We start from the raw sequence: 24837 nt of genomic DNA on the forward strand, positions 1-24837 counted from the left end.
AGTAGTTCCATAGAAAATGACAGTTGGCAGTGTCGACTTTTTATATGATAGTCTCGTCAGTAACCTCCCTTTTCTTAGAAAGATAATTGAGAACGTGGTGGCAAGCCAGCTCTAGCAGCATTTTACATCATCTACTTCTTTGGACATCAACCAGCTTTCAGACAGGGATGTAGAATGGAAATAACATTAGTCTCTGTTGACTCTCCCCTCATGATATTGGACAGAAGTCACATGTTCTTGCTAATTCTCCATTGGGTGCTGGTGACTTATCAGGAGTCGCAGGAATTACCTCAGAGTGGTTCCTCTCTCTCTTCCTGTTGGAAAGTTCCCGGAGAATGATGATGGATGACTTATTTTCCTCTAAGATGGTTCTCAGATGTTGGGTTTCAGGAAACTCAGTCTTCTACTACTTTATTGTCTATGCACAGCTGCTGGAGAAAATCATGAAACAAAAGACATACAATATCGTCAATCTGCTGATGACACTTCTTTCTGTATATCCTTTTTGTTAGATCCAGAAGGAGCCATTTCCTTGCTCTCCAAATAATTGGCAGAGAGAAAGGCCTGGGTTAAGTTTAACTATCCTAAACCGAATCAAAATAAGATGCAGGTGATAGAGGTTGGTCTCTGGAAGTCACCTAAATCTAAGTCTAGTGACATAGAGTGATATATGGTATTTCTATAACTATGAGTTCTCTTTTTCCCAATCACTTTTCTGTGGACAATGCCTTTCTAGTCTCTGTCCTTTTAAAGTTATGGTACATAAAGGTAGGAGTGGTAGGGTATTAGCCCCCTGGGAAACGTTTTGTCTTTAATAAAATTCTCAGTGCACCTAGATACCTTGGTGGTGGGCTCTGTATAAATTATAATAAATGAAATAATAAACCAGGAAGTACCCAAGATTTCAGAACAGGGCAGGAAGTAGAGAATTGTTTCTCTGGTGAGTGTACCCTGTAGCCAGGTTAGTGAGGCAATTCAGCACATACATCTGTGCTCTACTCAATTTGTTCTACAAATTCACTTCTAAAATGAGCTAGAAGAATATTTACATTTTAATAATAGATACATTTGTCTATTTTGTACATTAGCGTTTGTTTCAGCTTCAATCTACTGTAAATATTTATTTAAATGTTTTAATTTCTTATGAAAATCAGTGTAAAAATTCCTGAGTAACTGTTGTGAGCTACAGATTTCTAACAGTACATTTTGTTTGCTAGTATACTTCAGGAGTTTAATTTTTATATTTAGTGTTCATAATTTTGTTGTCCAGTTACAGCTGCTTTCCCCATTGCCTTGGATCATTTTCTCTGACACACCAAGAGGAAACCAGAAATTAATTACCTGCTCTGGGGTCCTGTCAGTTTTCTGGCATATCTGTTTATAATATAGTTGGAAAGAATGCACCAGTTCTTCACAAAGTAGACTAGCAAATATTTATCGCTGAAGGTTTGAACAAATGAAGACTTGTTTTACATTGATTGTTTTTGCTTTTAGGAGGCTGGTGACTTAAGGAATGTAGCCCAAAGTTAATAGTGTTAAGAATAAAATTATGGATTTGCTCTTACTTAGTATTCTGGGAATTTAATGTAAAACTTTATTTTATACCTATGTGTGACAATATTGATGTATTTTTATTCTGAATACTAGAACAGGGGCTCTCAAACTACGGCCACTGCTAGTTCAAGGAAAGCCCCTGGCGGGCCAGGCCGGTTTGTTTACCTGCTGCATCTGCAGGTTTGGCCAATCGCAGCTCCCAGTGGCCGTGGTTCGCCGCTCCAGGCCAATGGGGGCTGCGGGAAGCAGCGACCAGTATGTCCCGCGCTGCTTCCTGCAGCTCCCATTGGCCTGGAGCGGCGAACTGTGGCCACTGGAAGCTGCGATCGGCCAAACCTGTGGACGCAGCAGGTAAACAAACCAGCCCGGCCCCTCAGGAGCTTTCCCTGAACAATCAACGGCCCTAGTTTGAGAACCACTGTACTAGAACATATTAAATTGCCACTTGAAAACAAAATGTAGCCACCCATGATGCTTTACTAATGTGTTAATATGAGGTCATATCTTAGAATCACTTTCTACATGTTAACTTCAATGGGGAATTGTCTACGGATTGATAGTAGAATGTGGCCCTTAGCTTGTAAAACTATTCTCACTCCTTTCTTACTCCACTGTACACAATAAAGCTATTTCGCTATTCTAAGACAGGTTAACAAATTTTTTGCCTCACCAGCCAAAAAAGTACAATCACTAAAACCCCTTAAAATTATTAGTAATCATAACTGGCTATATCTATATAGAAGATATTGACCACTGCTAACTGATTTACTTCCTTAAAGTCACAGCTTTTCTTGGCATTAATCCACTGCCCTTAACATATATCATTACTCATGGATCTTTCTCTACGATTCAGGAGAACGGAGGCAGAATCTTTTGTCTGTCTCACTCCTCCATCAAGAAAAATTCCTTCTGCTGGCATGTTTTTAGAACTGACCACCCACTCTTCAGTATCTTTGACTTCGTGAAGGGAGCTGCTATTTCCTATTGCTTTCTGTTAGTTTTTAGCAAGGAATTCTTTCCCCTGGGAAATTTGTTCCTCATTAGTTTTCTTTTTTTCGTTGAAAATTTTCTCCTTCTTTTCCCAAGTATGCCCTTTCTCCAAGCCTTTTAATTAACTGAATGGCCCCATTGGCAAAATCAAATGGTTCCCGCTCCAGTTTCCACATTTGAGGGAATTTTGCAGGTGTTTGGGAGTGCAGAGTGTGGGATAGGTTGCATGAACACCAAAAATTTCCCCCAATATCAGTCACAGAGAAGTAATTCCAGCTCATGGCAGCCTACTCTTAAAGATGATTTTGTTAAAATTTCCAAGATTTTTAAATACATAAAAAAGCACAGTAATGTACAGTGTGCAGATATAATTTCAATACAAAGCCCATATCTGAATTGACAACCAGAAGCTGCTTCTAAAGTGCATCAATACTTTACTTTATTGCATGAGAGAGAAACAAGAGAAAAAAGTTACTGCAAAACAGAACTGATGCTGATGACCAATACGACTCTGGCTTTCAATTAAGACCTCACATGACATTCTTTAGTGAACCAAAATGTGCATACCAGAATCAGGATATTCCTGTAACCCCATTGCCAGCTGGCATTAAGGGGCATTCTTGGGTCATATACATTGTTTTGAATCTAAATATTGTGTTACCTGATTCTAACCTTTATTGGTAATGATGTGGTGGAAGTGCAGATGTTGATAACTTTGTTGGAACTATCCACGTAAACGTCATTGGAAATCAAATTGCTCATCATAGCTTTCTTATTTTCAACAAAACCTTGCCCGGTACTGGTTTTATTGGTCTCTGATACAATGTACTGTGTACAGTATTATGGCCTTCCTTATCACTGAGTATTTCTCACAGCAAGAATTGTAATTCATAGTGGAAAATTTTCTACAAGTATCTCCAGCAATAAATAATGTGTGAGAACTTAGTTAAGGAAAATTATAAGCATCAGAAATACATCTGTGTAGTATATTTAACTGCATGGCAATCCCTTAACAATACAGAATTCATACAGAATATATACACACCACTTTTTTTTACTTATATCATTATTTCAGTGTTTCTCCTATATAACTAGTCTCTTGCCCTGTGGTATGTGTCAGGACTTGCTGGTGTGTTTTATTGTTGATTATACAAGAACCTGGAAAAATAATGAACTGAAAACACAAGTGCCATTTATAAGTATACCCTAAAGAATGAATAAGTAACAAAAGTGAAACTTATTATTCCACGGCTTGCTGTTGGAATAACATCTAAGCTCCTTCTGTTGGACATAAAAGTATACACTGGGAAAGTTTCCCCTAAAAATATAGATAGTGCTGTATGCAAAGACAATAAATGTAAAGCGAAAAATGGCTTGTTTTACCAAATGGTGGCACAACACTACTCAAACACCTTTGGTTGTTCCCTGGAGTCATAATTTAAGACCACTGTGTAAATGGCAACTCAGAGTGATATCCAAGTAGCGTGGCTTCTGCCATACTAACATGGAACCAGGTTCCAGGCGTCTCCCAGGAAGACAAAAGGAACACAAAATTTAAAATGATCAATGATAGCGTATAAATTACAGTAATTAAATACATCAGAAAGCTAAAGTCCATAATTTTAAGTTACCAGATGGCCCTGGCCAGTCATGTCTTGCCTCATCCTGACTGTCAGTCCCACTGCACATTAGGATCTCTCCTTTCTCTCTTGCCTGTTGTCAGAGTCCAGAAGATTAGTCATGCCCTCTGGAGTGTCTGCATGCATCCAAATGAAAGAGTAGCTGTTATACTATCTGCTTTATATCAGCACTTTTGAGAACTGTCAGATCATGGGGAAGTGGATGTCTTGAGCGATTGATATGGCATATCTACAACCTATGTCACAGAGTGGTTAGTAGTATGTCTAGTTATCCAGAAGCTTATAAAATTTAATTTGATTTCATTCCAGTTCCAAGTGAACAAGCATCAGCATCACAAAAAACACTTACACTACTTTACACCCTTGTAATGGCAGTCTTGACAGGCCAAATGTTGAGTATGCATGGAGATTTAACTACTCTCTCTCATCCCTAGAGTTTTGACCCCCTTCTAGGTTCACACTTGGGACATATTGGTCAGAAGTTGACACAGTGTAGGGAAATTTGCATCCTGCATCTACCTGGTTGGGCTCCTCTGACAGCAGCCATCCCTAGAACCCAGCATGTGAACTCAGCAATCCATCCCTTCTCTGGAATAACAGCTTTTTCCTGTTGCCAGCCAATGTATTTAGTCTTGTAACTCAAGTGGTAGCAGTCTGTTGCAGAACTAAATGTTGTAAACCTTGATGACACATGATAAGGGTTTCAGTTGCACATAATAGACTTTTTTTGTTTTTCTTTCCTAAAATAATTCAAAAATTACAGTTTAAAGCATAAAAGCAGCCATACTGGGTCAGACTAAATGTCCATCTAGCCCAGGATCCTGTCTTCCAATGGCCAATGCCAGGTGCCCCTGAGGGAATGAACAGAACAGGTAATGATCAACTGATCCATCCCCTTTTGCCCTTCCCAACGTCTGGCCCAAAAAACAAACAAACAAACAAAAAAAGCTCATCTACACATCTTGCTTCTGACTTCTTACATCTTACTTCTCGCAGTAGTGGGATAGGTTTCCTATCCAAGTAGGGATCAGCTCTACTTAGGTAGTCAGAGATACCCAGCCAATACTGCTGAATTTGGGATTCCTCATTACATTACTTAAGTTACAAAATCAAGCACTTGAAAGATAGAAAATGCTGGTTGTATGGTTGCCTATTCATCATTAACTTGGCCCTCTTGTGCATAGGCATTATGATACTGTCTTTAATTACATGATCTCATAACATACCATTTTATCCACAGGACACCAGCCTTGCTCAGTACAAGTGATGGATGCCTAGTTTCTCCTAAGAAAGGAATTATAGAATTTGTCCTAATGATTATGTAAAAACTTGGTGTTGAAATAGAGAGACATCTTTTCTAACCAATTGACCTTATTCCAAAGTGTTCTGCCTTAACATTAATGAATTCCTGCTGTATTGTCAGATGACGTGATCTTAATGCTAGCCTTCATCATTTGTATGGAAGACTGCAGACTTTTTCTCTGGAATCATGTCTTCCTGTGTCTGGGGACCTGCTGTTTATCTGGATAGCACATTAGTCAATTACTTTGTTGACACTTACTTAAAATATGCTGAAGGTTTAACCTAATCTTTCACAACAATATATTGCAACATTCTGATATGTCTGCTTTGGCGATTGTAATATAGCACCATAAGTAACCATTGTTGCCTGTTGTCCAGCTCAAAACACAGTTTGTCTGGCTTTTGCCCAAACCATTATTTTGGTCATTTGTTTAGTTTTAAGATTTTTTTGCTGCACTCTGATATATTGATTCAGAGGAACAGTACTAATATTGAACAAAATTATTAGGAGGATTGATTCACTTTCTGCACTAAGATGGCCTGGAAGTATTTTTGTGTTTAGATCATAATGAAAAACTGAGTGATTCTCATGCTGAGTGATTGATTTAATTTTTTTTCCTTCACTAAGTAGGAAAAGTGAATAATTTGAAAGTAGCAGTGATCAACTAATCTCTCTACATCTTAAAATAGGGAGGTATATTTTCACAATGTAATCATTTTAATTTTAACATTTATTCTTGAACAGGCACGGAAACTGGATGTGTATTTCGAGTATGAGGAAAAAATAATGAGCAAGTCCACTCTCGATAAATCTCTCTTGGACATGATTTCTGACCCTGATGGTAAGTACTGAAAATCTGAACTTAGTATAAACCAAGTTTCTCTGTTTTTGATGGAGAATCAGGTAGGGGCCTATTGACTCTGTAATTTTCCATCTCACTTAATGATCAGTCAGATTAGTGGAGTGAATATGCAGTACACTAGACTTGTAATGAGAAGAGGCTTTTAAAACAGCTAGGGAATACACTCTTCAGACTAAATAAATCCAAAATCATGACTGGAATTTTGCCTCTCCTACAAAACCTTTTGTGGCTCTAAAACCAAAAGAGCTTGTCAAGTGACAGTACTAAGGTACATATTTTAACCATCTTGTGCTTCAGTCATTTCTCTTAATGTGGGGCTGCATAGTGGAATAGTTTATTTTTTTTCTCTCACAGTTCTAATCTGTTATGTACTAAATGAAGAGAAAAGGCAGAAAGCCATGCAAGAAAAATAAGTCAGTAGCTGACTGGTAGAAGTCTGTGCAAAAGCTTTACAGAAAGTTATGCTGGGTAAAGGCTGGAAATAGTAACAATTTATTCATGACTGAACGTGAATATATCACTATTGATAGCTGTGAACATAAGTAATCAATATATAATCTGTAAAATAGTCTCATAAAGACAGTTACCACGGGCCAAAGCTTATTGGGTCAAGTAAATATTTAGACATTGAATTTTACGCACAATTAATTTTTATTACATTATATTCTCAGTATATATGGCACTGGAATTAACTGAGCGTGCTACAAAATCTCTAAAGAGCTTACCTTGCTAAAAAGCAGTACAGCAGACAATATTTTGCAAAATAGGTGTTTAAACAGTTCTTGAAGTGAATAAAACTGTGCTTGTAGTACTTTAATTTGGAGTTTGTTCAAAGCATATCTGGGGCATGAAAGAAGGCACCTATATTGGGAGTTGGTGAAGGATGGAGAGGTTAAGAGAGAAGCTTGGGTAGAGAGCAGTTAGAAGAATATTTTGGGAAGGGCTTGCAATGTCTCATAAGGTTCAGTGTCACATGATGCAGATTTTCAAACCCATCATTCCATGGGCATCCTACTAGATTTCCAGATGCCTTTTAACTGGTAACCTGCAAGCCAGCCATCTCTGTCAGAAAGCATGGATCCTCGATTGCTCTTCAGTATTGTACTGTGCCTTATGAACACAAGGCTATAAGAGGAGCTCAACGGGGGAGCTATTCAGCTGAGGGAGGCCTTGAAGGAGTATTTTAACAATGAGATGAACTGACAGTGGGTCTGGTGAAAGTCCTGGGTAAGAGAGGAATGAAATGGATAAGCATAGTGGTTAAAGCTGTATGGAGAGACAAAAGAATTCCCAAAAATCAATTACAAGCCTATTTTGGTTCTAGTACATAAGAAGGGAAGCATCCATGAAAGCTGAAGCTAGCAGGGTAGCTTCTGGGCTTTTACAAATCTAGAAAAGCCATACATTAAAGTGAGCAGAAGGATGCTTACACTGTTATAAGAAAATAGGTTGTGTCTGAGGATTTAAGAACTATACTGTCATACAGGATGAAGATTATGGAATACATGTTAGATGCTAAGATTAGGTGAATGGTGGTAGCCCTCCTCCAGCAAGAACAGTTTGACTTCAGAAAATAATGAGGAACCATAACAGAGGCCATGTTTGTAATCTGGCAAGTGATAAAGAAGTGGCTAGAACCGGGGTCCCCAACACGGTGCCCACGGGTACTGTGGTGCCCGCCAGGGCATCTATGTGCACCTGCCTATTGGCCGCTGGATAAGCAGCCTCTGAAATATCACCGATTTTTGGTGGCAATTCAGCAGCGACGCCTCTTGATGACTCTGCTTTTCGGTGGCATTTCAGCGACGATGCTTCTTGATGTTGCCACTTCTCAGCAGCATTTCCGCAGCTGCTTGTCCGGCGGCCACAGTCCTCGATACGGCGCCTGCCATATGGAAAAGGTTGGGGACAACTGGGCTAGAGCACCAGCAGGATAGCTTCTGGGCTTTTACAGAAAAGCCATACATTAAAGTGAGCAGAAGGATGCTCACACTATTATGAGAAGATAGGTTGTGTCTGAGGATTTAGTAACTATAGTGAGTGCTCTATATAGTGATGCAAAAATGTTTTGAAACCATAAGCTCCTTGGAAGTGAAACTCAGATTGCACCAGGAGTTGGCCCTAAACCTGTTGCTATTTTTCATATTGATGGACTTTGTCAGCAGTGCCAATGAGAAAAGGTGAGAAGCTGCTGCTGCTGCATGGGGATGACAAAGTAATGAGGGCATCCTCAAAAGAAGATATAGAGAAAATAGCAAACCAGTGGTGTGGAACGGCTAAGTAGGTATGGAATAAAAATGAGTACAACTAAGACTGAGGTCATTTGGGTCAGGAGAGGTGCACGGGGAAACTGGATTTAGAGATTAATGGAGTATGACTAAGCTAGACTGAGCAGTTCAAGCACCTGAGCAGCTGGATAACAGACAACCAGTGAGCTTGAGTGTGAGATACAGTCTAGACTGCAAATGCTGGAAGAGTGAGGAATAACATCCCAGATGTTGCGTATGACAAGCATATGCTACTGAAACTGAAAGCCCAATTATATAAAACATTTGTACCTCTCTATACTGTATAGTACACAAGCCTGGGCTGTAAAGAAATGGCAGGTTCAGTGCCTATACGTGTTTGAAAAGAGATGCACAAAGGGACAGATTGTGAAATGAAAGCATTAGGGTGGAAATCAAAGTTCATTATGTGGCTGGCAAAATCCAGGAAGCATGACTTCACCGGTTCAGACACACAGAGCGGATGAATAAAGAGAACTTGGGGAAGCTAGCATGACAGGAGAGAGGGTGGTAGGAAGGAGACCCTGAGGAACACCGAGGAAGCAATGAATGGATTGCATCAAAGATGGTAAGCAGGTGGACCTTAGTGCCACCTCAAACAGACAAAGGTAGCGGATGTTTGTATGATGATCTAACCCAGATGATGGGTTAAGAGGGGAAAGAAGGAAGACTAATGAGAGCTGAGAAAATCAGAAAATTTGTAGTCCCAGACGGTGGAAATGACTGGAAAAATGAAAAATATGGGTCAATAAGGTGGTGATTGGAGAGAAGGAAACTCTGAGCTGAGGGAAAATGGTAGAGGATGTCTTCACCATGAACTGCCTGGTCAGTTGAGTTCCACCTCGGGAGACAGAAGATCCAGTCCTTGATTAAGAATAAGTGAGAAGTGGAGCCATAATTAAGTTGCAGACGGTATGGTGACACAGAGGAGGAGCTAAACCTGACATTGAAATCAAGAGCAGGAGAAAGTTGTTAATTATGTTGACAAGGACAGAGGTGAGAGAAGAGTTTTGTTAGAATAGACCTCCAGGGAAGGGAGGAAGTGGGATGTACTGAAAATGGCAGATGAGAAGAAAAGCCAAATAAGGCCACTGCAGCTTACAGTATGGGAGAATGAGGGGGTAGAACCTCCACGGTGCAGCTGCTGAAACAGTGAGAGAGAGACAGTAAAGTTTCAGTGATAGCAAGCAAGTGAAAGTTATCGGATGTGACACTTGTGTACAGTATTGATTGTTGAGCAGAGCAAGGAGCAGCAGGTGAAAGTGAGGTTGACTATAACAGTGGCAGAGCAGAAGGGGTGTAAAGTAAAACTGCAAATAATGGATTTTTCTCTGGCAACTCTGAAAAAATTAAGTAGTTTTGTTTGGGGTCTAATGGAAAACAAGTGTTTTCGAAATTTTTGGTGAATTGAAAAGTCAGAAAACATTTTGAAGCAGGTTGAATGAAATGTTTAGTTAAACCTGGCATTTTTTCTGTAGATTTTAGGCATTTTAACAAATGTAAATGAAACTTGGTTCAGAAAACAGCAGTTAGGAGGAGGTGGTGTCTCGCATTGTGATTGTGCCCTAGGCACTGGGATATTCTGATGTGAGTCTTTCTCAGTCTGTCCTTTTGGAGCTGTTTTGTATAAATAGTCATTGAAGCAGGGACTTGAACCTGGATGTCCTAAATCCAAGGTGAATTCTGTAGACACCAGGCTGAAGAAGCATTCTCACACTCTGTCCTGGCCCATTGGCTTATTTAGTGTCGTCATGAATGATTATGAATTACCAGGATGAATGACAATGAATAGTCTGGTTCAGGGAAAGATAGTGAGACTGACGTCTTGTCTGCATTACAGTTTTGTCAATGCAAGTTACACCAATGATCAAAAACCACTATAATTATATCGCTTGTGCATGTTGGCAGAGCACATCCACAGTTGGTGCTCTAGCATCAACAGTGAGAGCAGTGCACTGTGGGTAGCTATTCAGTTGTGCTACTCCCCACCTTATGTAGCTAGGAGTTGTGGGAAGGTGGAGTGGATTGCAGTGCATCATGGGTGCGGGCTCAACATCCCATGATTCATAGTTATGCAGGACTGGGATGGTGAGCAGTGGCTGCAGAACTTTTGGATGTGGAAAGTCGCCTTCCAGGAACTGTGTGTGGAGCTCGCCCCAGAACTGTAGTGCAAGGACACCAGATGAGAGCTGCTCTCATGGTGGAGAAGCACATGGAAATCACTGTGTGGAAGCTAGCAACTCCAGACTGCTAACCAGTCAGTCACAAATCAGTTTGCAGTCGGGAAGTCCACCATTGGGGCTGCGCTTAACACAAGCGTGCAGAGCCATTAATTGCATCCTGCTACGAAGGACTGTGACTCTTGGTAATGTGCGTAAAATAGTGGATGGCTTTGCAGCAATGGGATTCCCTAACTGCGGCGAAGTGATAGCATATATATCCCAATTTTGGCCCCAGGCAATCTTGTGACAGCAGCAGGGACTGTCTTTTGCTGGGGTCATGGTCAGTGATGGGGACTCCTAGGCAGTACCACAACACACACTCACATTTTTTGCACATAAATAACTTATGTTAATAAATGCTAGGAGTGTGATTCTAATTGAGAATAGATGCACAAGAATGTAATGGTGATGCGGATGCTAAGACTTGAATCCAATGTGCATCCAACTTACAGGTAGCTTGAAATGAAATGCAGATGACTAACAAGATAGTGGGAAGGAGTTTGTTCCGTATATAATTTGTTTTCCCTCTCAAAGACTTGCATTTGAGTGTAGTTGGTAACAGCCTATCCATAAAAGTTTTATCTAGATAGTGTTGTATTGTCAACTTTCATAGTCTAAATGCTGTATAATTTTCCTCAGAGAAAACGGCAGTGGTCTTGTAGCCTGAGTTGGGGTGGGTTAGTAGGGTTGGTGTAGTTTATCCACTTAATTTAATTTTATTTGATTAATTTTTAATTAATCAGTAATATTAATAATTATTGAGTATTAATAAGTATAGGTTTGGCTCGCCAATATATTTTATCAGAAGATAAAGTTCGTCCAGAATCAAGCTTCTCAGAGTTTATAAAAGGAACTTCGGGGTGTATGACAGGAGCTTACACTGAGACAGATAGTCATAAAGATCTTTTATTAAAATCAATAAAACAATAAGTAAATGTTAAAACACTTCAAGATTACAAAGTTACAAAATATCACAGTTCTTTAAGAGATGTATTTATGATAATACACTGTTATAAGCTCACTCTGTGTAGTGCAGCACCACTTTGGGTGTTTTCCACACCTCTGATAGAGGAAGCTATTGTATGCGTTTTGGTTTTAACCCTACATATACTAGATGCTTTAGAAGGTAAGAATGAAGCAGAAGGGAAATTAGATTCCTTTTTACTTACAGTTTTGTAAAGAAATAATACTACGGCCTATTAATAGTTAATAGCCTTCGTAGATGAGTAGCATCGATACGTAGATGGGGGTGGAGGCGATGAAGAATAGACAGGAACAGATTGATGAGTGTATTGCTTATCTAATGGTGATTTGTTTCACCTTTTATAGAGCATTATTCAGAAATCCTTCCTCCTATGCCCAAATTTCATCTTCCCCCACAGAAATGTTAGGGTACACCTGCCTCATAGGCTAATGTGTGTGCGTATGAGTGACAGTTATGTATGCATTTGTGATGTACTTGTTAGATTTGTGGGCAAAAATCCCTTTTTCCACCCTTTACTGTTACTGGTTCAGTTAAAGGTCTCCAGACATCTGCGTAGGTATTTTGTCATCTTATTACTTTTCTGAGTAATGGTCCCAAAGGTTGCCTTAGCGTCATACAGGATGTCTGACCTGTAGGTATCTTGCATTTCAGCTATTTCAAATCTATAAATCTATAAACCTATGACATACTTAAATTTATCAAAAAGACATTTTATATATACCAACAGATTAATCCTCAGGGCTACAGTCTTCAGAATTGGCACATACTTATACATAATTGGTAGCTAATGTACCAACAAATTTGTTATATTTTTAAAAATTATTTTACTTCTAAAAATGTGCCATAGTCTGAACTTCATGCAAATGTGCATAAAAATGACATTAAGCATACTTCCTATTTTACAAGCATATTGTGTTGCTCATTACGTTGACTTTGCTTATTGAAGCTATTATGGCATTTGGAAAAAAGTCTGAGCAACTTCATCTGATTCTACAATTTTTTTTTTAATTTAACAGAATATCTGTTTTGTTAGCATATCCACATATGCAGTAAAGGAACTGGAGACCGTGTGTGTGTGTGTGTGTGTGTGTGTGTAAAAAGAGCAAAATGGCTATATTTATAGTGTTTGCTTGGCATAAGTAGGGAGACTTGAATAATGTCTAGCCAAGGATACCTGCTTCAGTAAATTTCCAAATAGACCGTAATCAGCAATATCAAATGTCACTTGTTCAGTAGTCTTATTTCAACTGAAAAGTAAAGCATTACTCTAGTCCAGGGGTCGGCAACCTTTCAGAAGTGGTGTGCCAAATCTTCATGTATTCACTCTTAATTTAAGATTTCGCGTTTCAGTAATACTTTTTAATGTTTTTAGAAGGTCTCTTTCTATAAGTCTATAATATATAAGTAAACTATTGTTGTATGTAAAGTAAATAAGTTTTTTAAAATGCTTAAGAAGCTTCATTTAAAATTTAAATTAAAATGCAGAGCCCCCCAGACTGGAGGCCAGGACCTGGGCAGTGTGAGTGCTGCTGAAAATCAGCTTGCGTACCGCCTTTGGCATGCGTGCCATAGGTTAACTACCCCTGCTCTATTCCAATAAAATATGTAGTTGGGCTTTTCTAAACGTATCTGGAAACAAGTGTTTAAAGTGTTAAGTTTGTACTTTCTCTTTTGTGCCACTGATACTTAACTTATGTTTACTCTGTTTTTGCAACAACATCAATACACTATTTTTTAAAGAATTGACAATTGTTTTCTATATGCCAGATGTTTGCATTGTTTATTTGTATCAGATATCCGCAGGACTTACTGTCATATTTCAGGTACCATTTCCATTCTATGTGAAATTTGTATTATTTTTTCTAGAGATATCAGTAAAATCAGAACTTGTATCTGCCACCTCCTTTCCTCCATCCTAAAACACACATTTCAATTTGAGGAAAGACTTTTGAAACTTTGTGTGCCATCTTCGTTTTTGCTGATCACTTCTGTTTTGGTTGCGTTTCCATTTCCAAGTTTCATGCATTTATATTAAGTCCTGTGAACTCATGTGTATAGAGACACTTATGGGAGTGACTGAGTACTTATATTTTGACTCCTGGGTAAGAGAGGTGAAGAACAAAGTAAACGAGTAGGACAGAGGAAATTATGAAATCCTAGATATTGTTGGGATCCAGATGGTATGAAATTCCCATGGGCAACAAAATGAAAAAAACCCTACAAATGTGTGGGAGATATTAAGATTTTTTTTTGGCTGAAGCCTCATGTAAATTTCTGAAGCTTATGAGGGTAAAGATTTCATTTCATTTAGGTCTTTGTAGCAAAACTGAATAACTCATAAAGTAAAAGTTGTTATGATGTGCTCTGTCTTCTACTACTACAGAAGTTTGATACTTCACGGATTACCTCAGCAGAACTACTCCAAGCCAAAACAGTTGTTATACATAACTACTCTTCGGAGGTTTTGAGCTATTCTAAGGCAGATTTTCAGTGAAGTTGTTGAATGAGTATTTATCACTTTATAGACAACATAAACATTTTTTGTTGTATAACCTTTTCTAAACTCATTACAATTATTGTTATGATCCAAGGGCTCAATATATGTAATACAGAATAGTACACTACCTAGTAGCATAGTTTATAACTTGATTTGAAAAAAGAAACCCTTGTTTTTCCTCCACAGCGGGAACTCCAGAAGACAAGATGCGATTGTTTCTTATCTATTACATAAACTCAGTGCAGGCACCATCAGAGGTATGTTCTTTGGATCTTAATAAAACAAAATTAAGTGTTTGCAAAATTTGTGCTAAACTGGTATTTCATAAGGAATTAAATGAATGCCTGTGGCAAACACCTACTTTTTCTTCTCAAGAAAAATATAGTACAGTCTTGTAGGATTGAATCTACAGTCAAAGTTTTACAGAAGTATTTCTTACTACCAGGGATATCACTGCCCAGTTATGAAATATAGCTAAACACTTGGATCATGATAATGTGGATATGATTCAAATAGTAAGAATATCACTCACACGAGGGAGATCCGGAACCATAGCTGGACCCGGGCCTTTCCGTATTCAGAATCACCCCCTCCATCAGGCCGTCCACTTCTACAGTGATTATATCTCCATCAAGAGGCTGCTTCCAATATGGTTCCCTCACCCTCCGCACCGATGCTTTACACTCTTCCATCGGCTCTGACAGTATCACCATTAGAACCAGAAGATGAAAAATGTCTCCACCTGGCAAACTGGCAATGTTTCACTTCCTGGCTCAGTGCCATCACCTCCCCCTTAACACCGTCTTGATCCCTACTGTCCTGAACTACCTCCAGGAACTTAAGACATCAGGCCTTACTCTCAGGCCTGTCCGGGTCCACTTATGGACTGGTGCCTGTTATTTACTCGTCCCACCACCACCCACTTCTTGAAAGGGTTACTGAACAGTTTCCCGCCTTGCTCCTCCCCACCCCCCCGTAAAACTCAACCTTGTGGTCTCCATCCTCCCCAGGCCCCCCCTTTGAGCCTCTGGCCACGTGCTCCCTCTCCCACCTCTTCAGGAAGGTCATCTTCCTCCTGTCTATCACTTCTGCTAGGTGGGTCAGTGAATTGGCAGCTATGGTGGTCAATCTCCCCTCCCCCCCCCCATGTGGTTTTTCATAAAGACAAAGTTTCCTTACACCCTTCACCCCAAATTCCTCCTGAGGTGGAACTCAGAGACCACTCTCAAGTAATCAATTCACTTCCCAGTCTTCCATCTTAAGCCACATCTTGTGGACAGGTCCCTGCATTCGAGAAATAAATGGTCAGTTTTCAGAATGGAGAGAGATAAATAGTGGTGTTCCCCAGGAGTCTGTACTGGGACCAGTACTTTTCAACATTTTCATAAATGATTTGGAAAAGAAGTAAACAGTGAGGTGGCAAAATTTGCAGATGATACATGACTACTCAGATAGTTAAGTCCAAAGCAGACTGTGAAGAGCTAGAAAGGGACCTCAAAAAACTGGGTGACAGGGCAGCAAAATGGCAGATGAAATTCAACATTGATAAATGCAAAGTAATGCACACTGTTAAACATAATCCAAACTATACATATAAAATGATGGGGTCTAAATTTGCTTTTACCACTCAGGAAAGAGATCTTGGAGTCATTGTGGATAGTTCCCTGAAAACGTCCACTCAATGTGCAGTGGCAGTCAAAAAAGCTAACAATGTTGGGAATCATTAAAAAAGGCTTAGATGAGACAGAAAATATCATATTGCCTCTATGCAAATCCATGGTACATCTACATCTTGAATACTTCATGCAGATCTGGTTGCCCCATCTCAAAAAAAGATGTATTGGAACTGGAAAAGGTACAGAAAAGGGCACCAGAATGATTAGGGATATGGAACAACTTCCATATGAGAGATTAATAAGACCAGGATTTTTCAGCTTGGAAAAGAGATGACTAAGGAGGGGAATATGATAGAGGTCTATAAAATCATGACTGGTGTGGAGAAAGTAAACAAGGAAGTGTTATTTATTCCTTTTCATACATAAGAACTAGGGGTCACAAAATGAAATGAATAGGCAGAAGGTTTAAAACAAACAAAAGGAAGTATTTCTTCATACAACACACAGTCAACCTGTGGAACTCTTTGTCAGAAGATGTTGTGAAGGCCAAGACTATAACAGAGTTCCAAAAAGAACTAGATACGTTCATGGAGGATAGGTCCATAGCCTGGCTGTTAGCCAGGATGGGCAGGGATGGTGTCCCTGTCCTCTGTTTGTTTGCCAGAAGCTGGGAATGGGCAACCGGATGGATCACTTGATGATTACCTGTTCTGTTCATTCCCTCTGAAGCATCTGGCTTTGGCCACTGTCAGAAGAGAGGATATTGGGCTAGATGGACCATTGATCTGACCCAGTGTGACTGTTCATATGTTCTTATGACGTCTGCCGTGTGCTTGCATTCTATGCCTCAACAGAACCCATGCCTTTTGTGCCTATTCATGGCCATTGTGGACAGGCCCCAGGGCTAAGCCCTATATTCTCAATGCATCTCGAAGTGGGTCTCTGCATGCATCCAAGTGTGCTATGCATGGCTAACACTCCACTGCCTGGCAGATTATGGCACATTCAACACAGACACAGGTGGTCACATCTGCTCGCAGACACATCCTGGCATAACATCTGCCAAGCAGCGATGTGGCATTCCATGCATACCTTGACCACTCATTACTCCATCACCCAGAGGGCAGCCGAATTTGCAGCTGTGAACCATGTCATCCCACAGACTGCGATACCTCTTGCATCCTGACCCCTCCCCACACACACACACAGATCACTGCGTAATACTCACCCGCATTTGCAATACATATAGGGACTATCACTCAAAGAAGAGGAGGTTGCTTACCTGTAACTGGAGATTCTTTGAGATGTGTGGTCCCTATTTGTATTCCAATACCCACCCTCCATCCTGCACAGCCTCATTTCTCCTGGAACACAAGGCTAGGTATGACGTACATGTGGATCAATGGATACTGCTACAGAAATCTTCTGGCAAATAGTATGTATGTGCCCCCTTGTTTGTAATACAAGTAGGGACCACACATCTTGAAGAACTTCCAGTTACAGTAACCTCCTCTGTTTCCACATTGACAAGTTATCTGCCTTCCTGTGTTTTTTCCCAAAGCCACACCAGGAAGATGTTCTCCTTATTTTGGACATTAGAAAGACATTAGAACCAAACCATTTAGAAAGTCTCCTAGACCGTTTATTCCAATTGCAAAAAAGATCCACAGTCTCCACCCAAAGACGTTCAAAGTGGGTTTCCAGTTGTATTCTTATTTGTTACCAGGCTGCTAATGTTCAGTGCTCCCTTCCTTCTCACACCCCACCCCCACATTCCCAGAATAACAGCCAATTCTGCAAGATCTTAAGCAGCCTCCTTGGCACTATTACAAAATGTTTCAGTTGCTGAAATTTGCAAAACAGCAACCTGGGCATCACTGCACACTTTTATCCAAACACTACACCCTGGTACACATGTAGGTCAGACACTGCTGTTGGTATGCAGTCCTTTATTTAGTGTTCCAAAGCCCCCTCTTCCTTTAGTGGATAATCCTCAGACGTCACCTGAAGTAGAGCACCCATGGGGACACTACTCGAAGGAGAGGTTACTCACTTCATGCAATTACTGGAGTTCTTCAAGATGTGTGTCCTGATGGGTGTTCAATTACCCCTTCCCTTGTGTTTCAGCATTTCATCTTGTGGGACTTCATGGTAGGGAGGGTGGTTCACCCACGCAGCTACGTATATCCTCTGTGTAAGCCATGAGTATGTTTGGAGCTTGTGCGTGGGCCAAATGGGCACTGCTACTGAAAATCTTTGATCAAAGGCACATGAGCGTATGCACACCTGAAATGGAGCACCCATAGGGATACGCATCTTGAAGAACTCCAGTTACTGCACAAGGTGAGTATCCTCTCCTTTCTCCTATCAACAATCCTGCAAGTGTCAAATAGGCTGTTGTGCACTAGATATTTACCTAATATGAAAGTCTTCCTCCCACCCCACAATCCCACATCTTGCTGGTGCATAACCTCTTGAATGCAGAAGGTGAGGGGAAGGAAGACGCTCTCCAGGAGGACGGGAATTTTTGGAGAAAGAAGGATGTCTGTGACCATGTTGTAGATCCAGTGGTTAATACTCTGCCACTAGAGACAAAGATGCATACGGGCTGTGAATGGCCACCACTGTGGGGTACAGGTTGTTTTACAGGGATGAAAATACTGTAAGACATGGTCATCTTCTGGTATTTTCATGCTGCATTGCTGATCTCTCTTTTAAATCCTGTCTTGGGTCGGTCAAGAGCTGCCTTCCTCTTTCTGTTCTTGCAATAAAGGGCATATGTATAGGTTTACTCATTTCATCTTTTTTGGTTTCCTTTGGAACCTGAAGGCACAGTCTTAATACGAAGTAAACCCAGATTTTTTTATCAGTGTCTTTGAAATAGTAAATTCTAGGAAATTAACAATATGAAGTAATTTATATTCAATAACATTGCTTGGATGTTATACAGTGAGTTTTAGAATGTAATTCTATAAATTATATTCTTGATTGAAACTGCTCTCTGCCAGTGTCTTAATTCTGGTTGCTCTTTTTTACATAAGAATCAGTTTATTCTGCACAAAGGAAAACTAAATATGATTTTGATTTTCTGAATGTGCTTTGGTTTTAGTATGAACACAATAAAATATGCAACTTTTGTTACCGGCTATTCTGATCATGAGTAATTGTGTGAAGATGGCTGTTTTTTGACAGATGTGCAAGAGACTGAGGATTTAAATTTAGATTTCACCTAAAATAGTCTGTTAACTTCATTTGCTCTCAAATATTCATAAGTTCATTTACACTTTATGTTAGAGGTCTGATAGGGCTAAGATTTTTTTGTGGCAGCAAACTCCCTTTACTCCTGAGATCAGTGATTGGGAAACTGCCACCTACCCAATACACAAAACCCCAAGTGCAATTTTAATCCCCTAGCTGTGTGGGAGGTGTGGTAAGAATGTACGAAGCAAGGCCCAGGATAGTTAGTGTGTAATGACCGCAATTGTTACCCCTCAACCCCAGGATTTGTGGTATACCTCTACCCAATATACCACAACCCAATATAACACGAATTCGGATATAACGCGCTATGATTTTTTGGCTCCCGAGGACAGCGTTATATCGAGCTAGAGGTGTAGAAGAAAGTAGGATTTGGGATTAGGAAGTCTATGGGCTAGTGGTGAATTAATCCACTCTAGCTATAGAGAATGGGTGAGTAGACAGACAGTAGTTGGAGGCAGTTTTTACAGGTGGGGTTGGCAAATCTTCTCAGTGCATTAGTTCCTCATCTGCAAAATGGGGGTGATAAGACTACCTAATTTCACAGAGTTGTAAAAATAAATGTTTATAAAGCACTTAGATGCTATAGTGATGAGCGCCTTAGAAAAGCCCATAAGGAAATTAATAATTCTCTCTTCAGAGCAGGTTTTGAATAGAGTGCAGTAAATGAGGCATAGGCCACAACTGGAATAATGAGGGAAAAACAAAATATTGAATAGTGCTCATTAAGTGAGCACTGTCTTTTCTGTGGCTTTGAATGAGGCAGGGGTCCTGTGGACCAATTAGTATGTGATCATGTAATTAAAGACCATCATATATCTGCCCAAGAGGGCTGAATTATATCTAAATGTATACATCTGGGAACAAAGAACGTACTCCATATTGCAGATGGGAGATTCTGTCCTGGGAAGCAGTGACTTAGAAATAGATTTAGGGGTTGGGGTGATAATCAGCTGAATATGAGCTCCCAATTTGATGCAGTGGCCAAAATAGCTAATGCAATCTTGAGATGCATAAACAGGAATCTCAAGTAGGGGAAGAGACATTATTTTACCTTTTATTTGTCACTGGTACAGCTGCTGCTGGAATACTGTGTCAAGGATGTTGATAAATTAGAGACGGTACAGAGAAGAGCCCCAAGAATGATTAGAGGATTAGAAAACCTGCCTTAGCGATACTCAAGAAGCTCAGTCTATTTAGCTTGACAAAGAGAAGGTTAAGGAGTGACTTGATTACAGTCTACAAGTATCTACATGAGGAACAAATATTTAATGGCTCTTTAATCTGGCAGAGAAAGCTATAACATGATCCAATGGCTAAAAGTTGAAGCTAGACAAATTCAGACTGGAAATAAGGCATACATTTTTAAGTGTGAGAGTTATTAACCATTGTGTCAAGTATCAGAGGGGTAGCCGTGTTAGTCTGGATCAGTAAAAGCAGCAAAGAATCCTGTGGCACCTTATAGACTAACAGACGTTTGAGCATGAGCTTTCGTGGGTGAATACCCACTTCTTCAGATGTATTCACCCACGAAAGCTCATGCTCCAAAACATCTGTTAGTCTATAAGGTGCCACAGGATTCTTTGCTGCATTAACCATTGTAACAATGTACCAAGGGTCATGGTGGATTCTCCCTTACTGACAATTTTTAAGTCACAATTGGATGGTGTTCTAAAAGATATGCTCTAGGAATTGTTTTGGAGAAGTTCTATGCCCTGTTGCTATACAGAACGTCAGACTAGATGATCAGTGGTCACCCTTCTGGTCTTAAAATCTGTGAAAGTTGCACTGGTCTTCACTTTTCTCTGAAGGCTGGGGGAAATCAGAGACCAGGAGTTCAGATTTTACCTCTAAGTGTTTTTTGAGTTCACATACAATTCACTGCACTTATTATTAACCACAGCCATGAATCCTAATCTAAGTGACAGTGTATAGAAGAGCTGCTTGACCCTGTCTCTCCTCACCATCTTTTAAATAAGTTAACAGAGAGCTTTTGCAAGGTCACTGCAGGTGCAGAACTCAGGTCCCAAACATTACCAATCCTTATTTTATCCAGTGGGCCACACTGCCTGTCAGTCACTAAATTACTTGCGGTTATCCTATCTCTAACCTCTATAAACTGCACTCCTCTCCACAATCCAGGGATAGAATCCAGGATTCCTGATTACCAGTATTCTATTCCTGACATGTAAACGGTTGTGTAACCCACTGGGAAAGCCTATGGCTAATCTTCCTCCACTGGCTGGTCAACACACAATAGCTAACAATTACTACTGTTTGTTCAAATAGTAAGGGCTTATGCTAGGGATTTGAAGATGAGGAGGTTCAAACACTACTGCTGGTCTGTGTGAGGAAATGGTACAGTAGTTGCATGAGATTCCCATCAAACTTACACTCTGGTGCAAAACCATAATAGTTACCTGACAGCAAATAACATCACAAATGCATAGAATGTGGTGGTCAAATGCGCCTTGATATAACTGATAGAAAATCATATGAGGTCACAAGTTGCAAGCTTGATGAAGTTGAGTACATATTGCTTTTGGGTATCCGTTGGAGATGGAGGTGAAAACCTGAAGGCTGTGTCCTGCCACAATCTTGACTGACTCTAAACATAGTTTTTGTTTGCCAGCTCCTAAAGTTAGTTTGAATTTTTTAAATTGTCTTTTCAATAGCAAAATAAGTTGTATTTATACGACTTATTTAACGTGTTTAGAGGAGAAAAATATCTACATATTTTGTCATCCGTATATGCAAGGACAGTTGGATTTAGAATAGTGGAAAGCAGTTTCAATTCTCCCATTTATGATTTCAGGCTGATTTGGAGCAATACAAAAAAGCATTGACAGATGCAGGATGTAATCTTACTCCCTTGAACTACATAAAACAATGGAAGTAAGTTAATTTTTCTTCTTCATAAACTGCAGGTAGTTGGAGGGAAGTTGAAAACAGATACATAAACTACTGCAGCCAGGATTTGTGGAAATTTTGTATTACTTTTAATGTTTAATTCATTGTGGTTCTTACATAATTTGCTGTCACTGATTTGACAATACATGTGAACACTTCTAAACCGAACTCTAACATGTGAGAATGGTATTAAACTTGATTTTGAACAATATACTTGATATGTTTTTCTTGACACAAATAAGTAATTTGCTAAAGGCAACTGAGTGACTCAGTAGAGCCTAGTTTAAATTCAGATTTCCTGGTTTTCTGATCCTTGATTCAGTCTTGTGGGCGATCCTGCTTATCTATCTATGAAATATTAGATCTTATAAAAGGAGAAATCTATCTTTCATCTATCCTCCATCCCAATTCCAAGTACTATACTCTAATTTCTTTGAGCGTCTAACTATATCTCATTATAGCTGTAGGCTTTAGATTGGCAAAAGCTAAGGTATTATGAAAGAGATGCATTCAGTTTTTAATAAAAGGAGAGAGATGTTTGTAATTTGCCCAATTACCTGATGACTAATTTTAGAGGCAGAGCCATTTCTGTTCTCAGATGGCCAGAAGGTCTTCCACAATGGTCTTATAGGAAGAGAAGACGTAGTAGTGTAACGGTGAAACAAATTAAGCACTTGATTATAACATTTCTTTCATAGGGCTTTTGCCAAGATGGCTTCAGCTCCTACCAGCTATGGAAACACTACAGCTAAACCATTGGGGTAAGTTTTTTAATTCATCTACCAAAATTCCTAGTAAATCTTTTATTTATTAATTTAATAAATTTTGATTTTATAATCACTGAGAGCATTCAGTAATAAATAACCTTTAAAGTGACTGTTTTTATCAGATTCCATGTAATTAAGCTGAAACTACAGTTGAAATAAATTTAGCTATGTGTAGTTTAAAAAAATCAGCTGAATCTTTTAGTTCTCCTTTGAATGATGGTTCCTATTGTATTTCAGTGTGGGTTTACTGTTGGTCTGCACATATGCCCTGGCTTATCTTGTACGTCTCTCTGAAGGGATAAAGAGGTAGACAAAACGACTCTCTCTCCAGTTCCTTCTCACAGCTGCATGGGTTGGGTCGGAACTTCCAATAGTCCATAGCTTTGGCTTTGGCTTACAAAATGAGATTTACATTTGGTTTTGTAAATAGCTTTAACATCTTGTACAGTTTTTACAGATTACAATTTAATATTTTGTAGATCTCTTAAAGTTTAGATTTAGTCTTTTCGGGGGACACCCCTCTTCCCTACTGTACCAGCCTATGCCCAGGACTCCGTGCTTCAAACTGTGCTTCCTGCCCACAATCCTCCTCAGTCAGTGATGACCACCAGTGCGGCCTGTCCTGCCTTGGGAAAACCCATCTCAGAGCAAGATGGAGTATCTGCCAGTTGTTCCCCAGCCATGTCCAAGAAGAGCAGGAACTTTGTCTCCAGAAATACCTCATGGAGAAGGTCGTGAGGCCTCAATTAGACCCAGGCCAGGGACAGTTCTCCCATCAGCTTGATTCAGCAAGGAGTGTGCCTCCTGCTATGAAGTCCGACCCTGGGTGCGGGAGAACCTGCCCCCACAGCTCCCTAGTGGGATCTTGTTAGGAATCCAGGAAACACTCCCATAAGCATGAGACTAATTCTTCCTCTAAATCCACTTTAAAGAAGTCAGATTCAGCTCCGAGCAAGCCCATCAGCTCAGCCCCTGAAGACGTAGTACATCCAAAGTCCCAGAGGCATGACAAGATCCGTTGGTACCATCGTCAGCACCTCCCAAACCCTGGGATCTGCCAGCACCAACAAAGACCAATCATCGTGAGTTTCTCCTATCCACAGCATTTTCTGCCTTGGTAGCTAAACTGTCTACTCCATCTCCAATGGCTTGAACAAGTAGAATCCCTTTCACACCAGGGAGATCTGAATCTGTTGCCACTCCACAGGACATTTTCACATCTGCACATCAGTATCAAAGCCTTTCTTCCATTCATCCATGCTCACAGTGTCACATGTCAGACGTTATGACTGTCTTCTACATCAACAAGCAAAGAGGACTGAGATCCATCTCCCTGTGTACGGAAGTGGTCAGCTTGTGGAGCTGGTATGTGAGCAACTGAATCACTTAGCAGCAGCCTACATTCCGGTGAAGCAAAATGTGCTTGCAGGCTCCATCACAGACATTTTGCAGTCAACCAGGAGTGGGAGCGCCAGGATTCGGTACTGCACAATATTTTTGCTCTAAGGGGAACCCCAACCAGTAATCTGTTCGCCTCTCAGGAACAAAATGAGCTCAAATTAGCTATGGGAATAAAGGGAAACAAGAAGACTTTTTATCAATACATTAGAAGCAAGAGGAAGACCAAGGACAGGGTAGGCCCACTGCTCAGTGAGGAGAGAGAAACAGTAACAGGAAATTTGGAAATGGCAGAGATGCTTAATGACTTCTTTGTTTCGGTCTTCGCTGAGAAGTCTGAAGGAATGTCTAACATAGTGAATGCTTATGGGAAGGGGGTAAGTTTAGAAGATAAAATAAAAAAAAGAGCAAGTTAAAAATCACTTAGAAAAGTTAGATGCCTGCAAGTCACCAGGGCCTGATGAAATGCATCCTAGAATACTCAAGGAGTTAATAGAGGAGGTATCTGAGCCTCTAGCTATTATCTTTGGAAAGTCATGGGAGACGGGAG

At 40.0% G+C, this 24837-nt stretch overlaps 1 protein-coding gene across 4 annotated transcripts in view; it reads left to right on the forward strand.

The window, feature by feature from the left end:
• Window positions 1–24837, forward strand: part of SCFD1 (sec1 family domain containing 1) — a 152781-nt gene that overhangs the window by 61880 nt on the left and 66064 nt on the right. For all 4 annotated transcript variants that reach the window (XR_007774508.1, XM_050953890.1, XM_050953892.1 and 1 more), the window contains exons 15-18: window positions 6232–6328; window positions 14525–14595; window positions 22028–22107; window positions 22821–22883. Coding sequence is in view for 3 of the 4 variants with exons in the window: in XM_050953890.1 (XP_050809847.1) it covers window positions 6232–6328; window positions 14525–14595; window positions 22028–22107; window positions 22821–22883 (311 nt within the window). In the remaining variant the exon portion in view is untranslated. The remainder of the gene's footprint in view (window positions 1–6231; window positions 6329–14524; window positions 14596–22027; window positions 22108–22820; window positions 22884–24837) is intronic.

This window comes from Gopherus flavomarginatus, chromosome 5 (assembly GCF_025201925.1).
Source record: "Gopherus flavomarginatus isolate rGopFla2 chromosome 5, rGopFla2.mat.asm, whole genome shotgun sequence".
Taxonomy (NCBI): domain Eukaryota; kingdom Metazoa; phylum Chordata; order Testudines; family Testudinidae; genus Gopherus; species Gopherus flavomarginatus.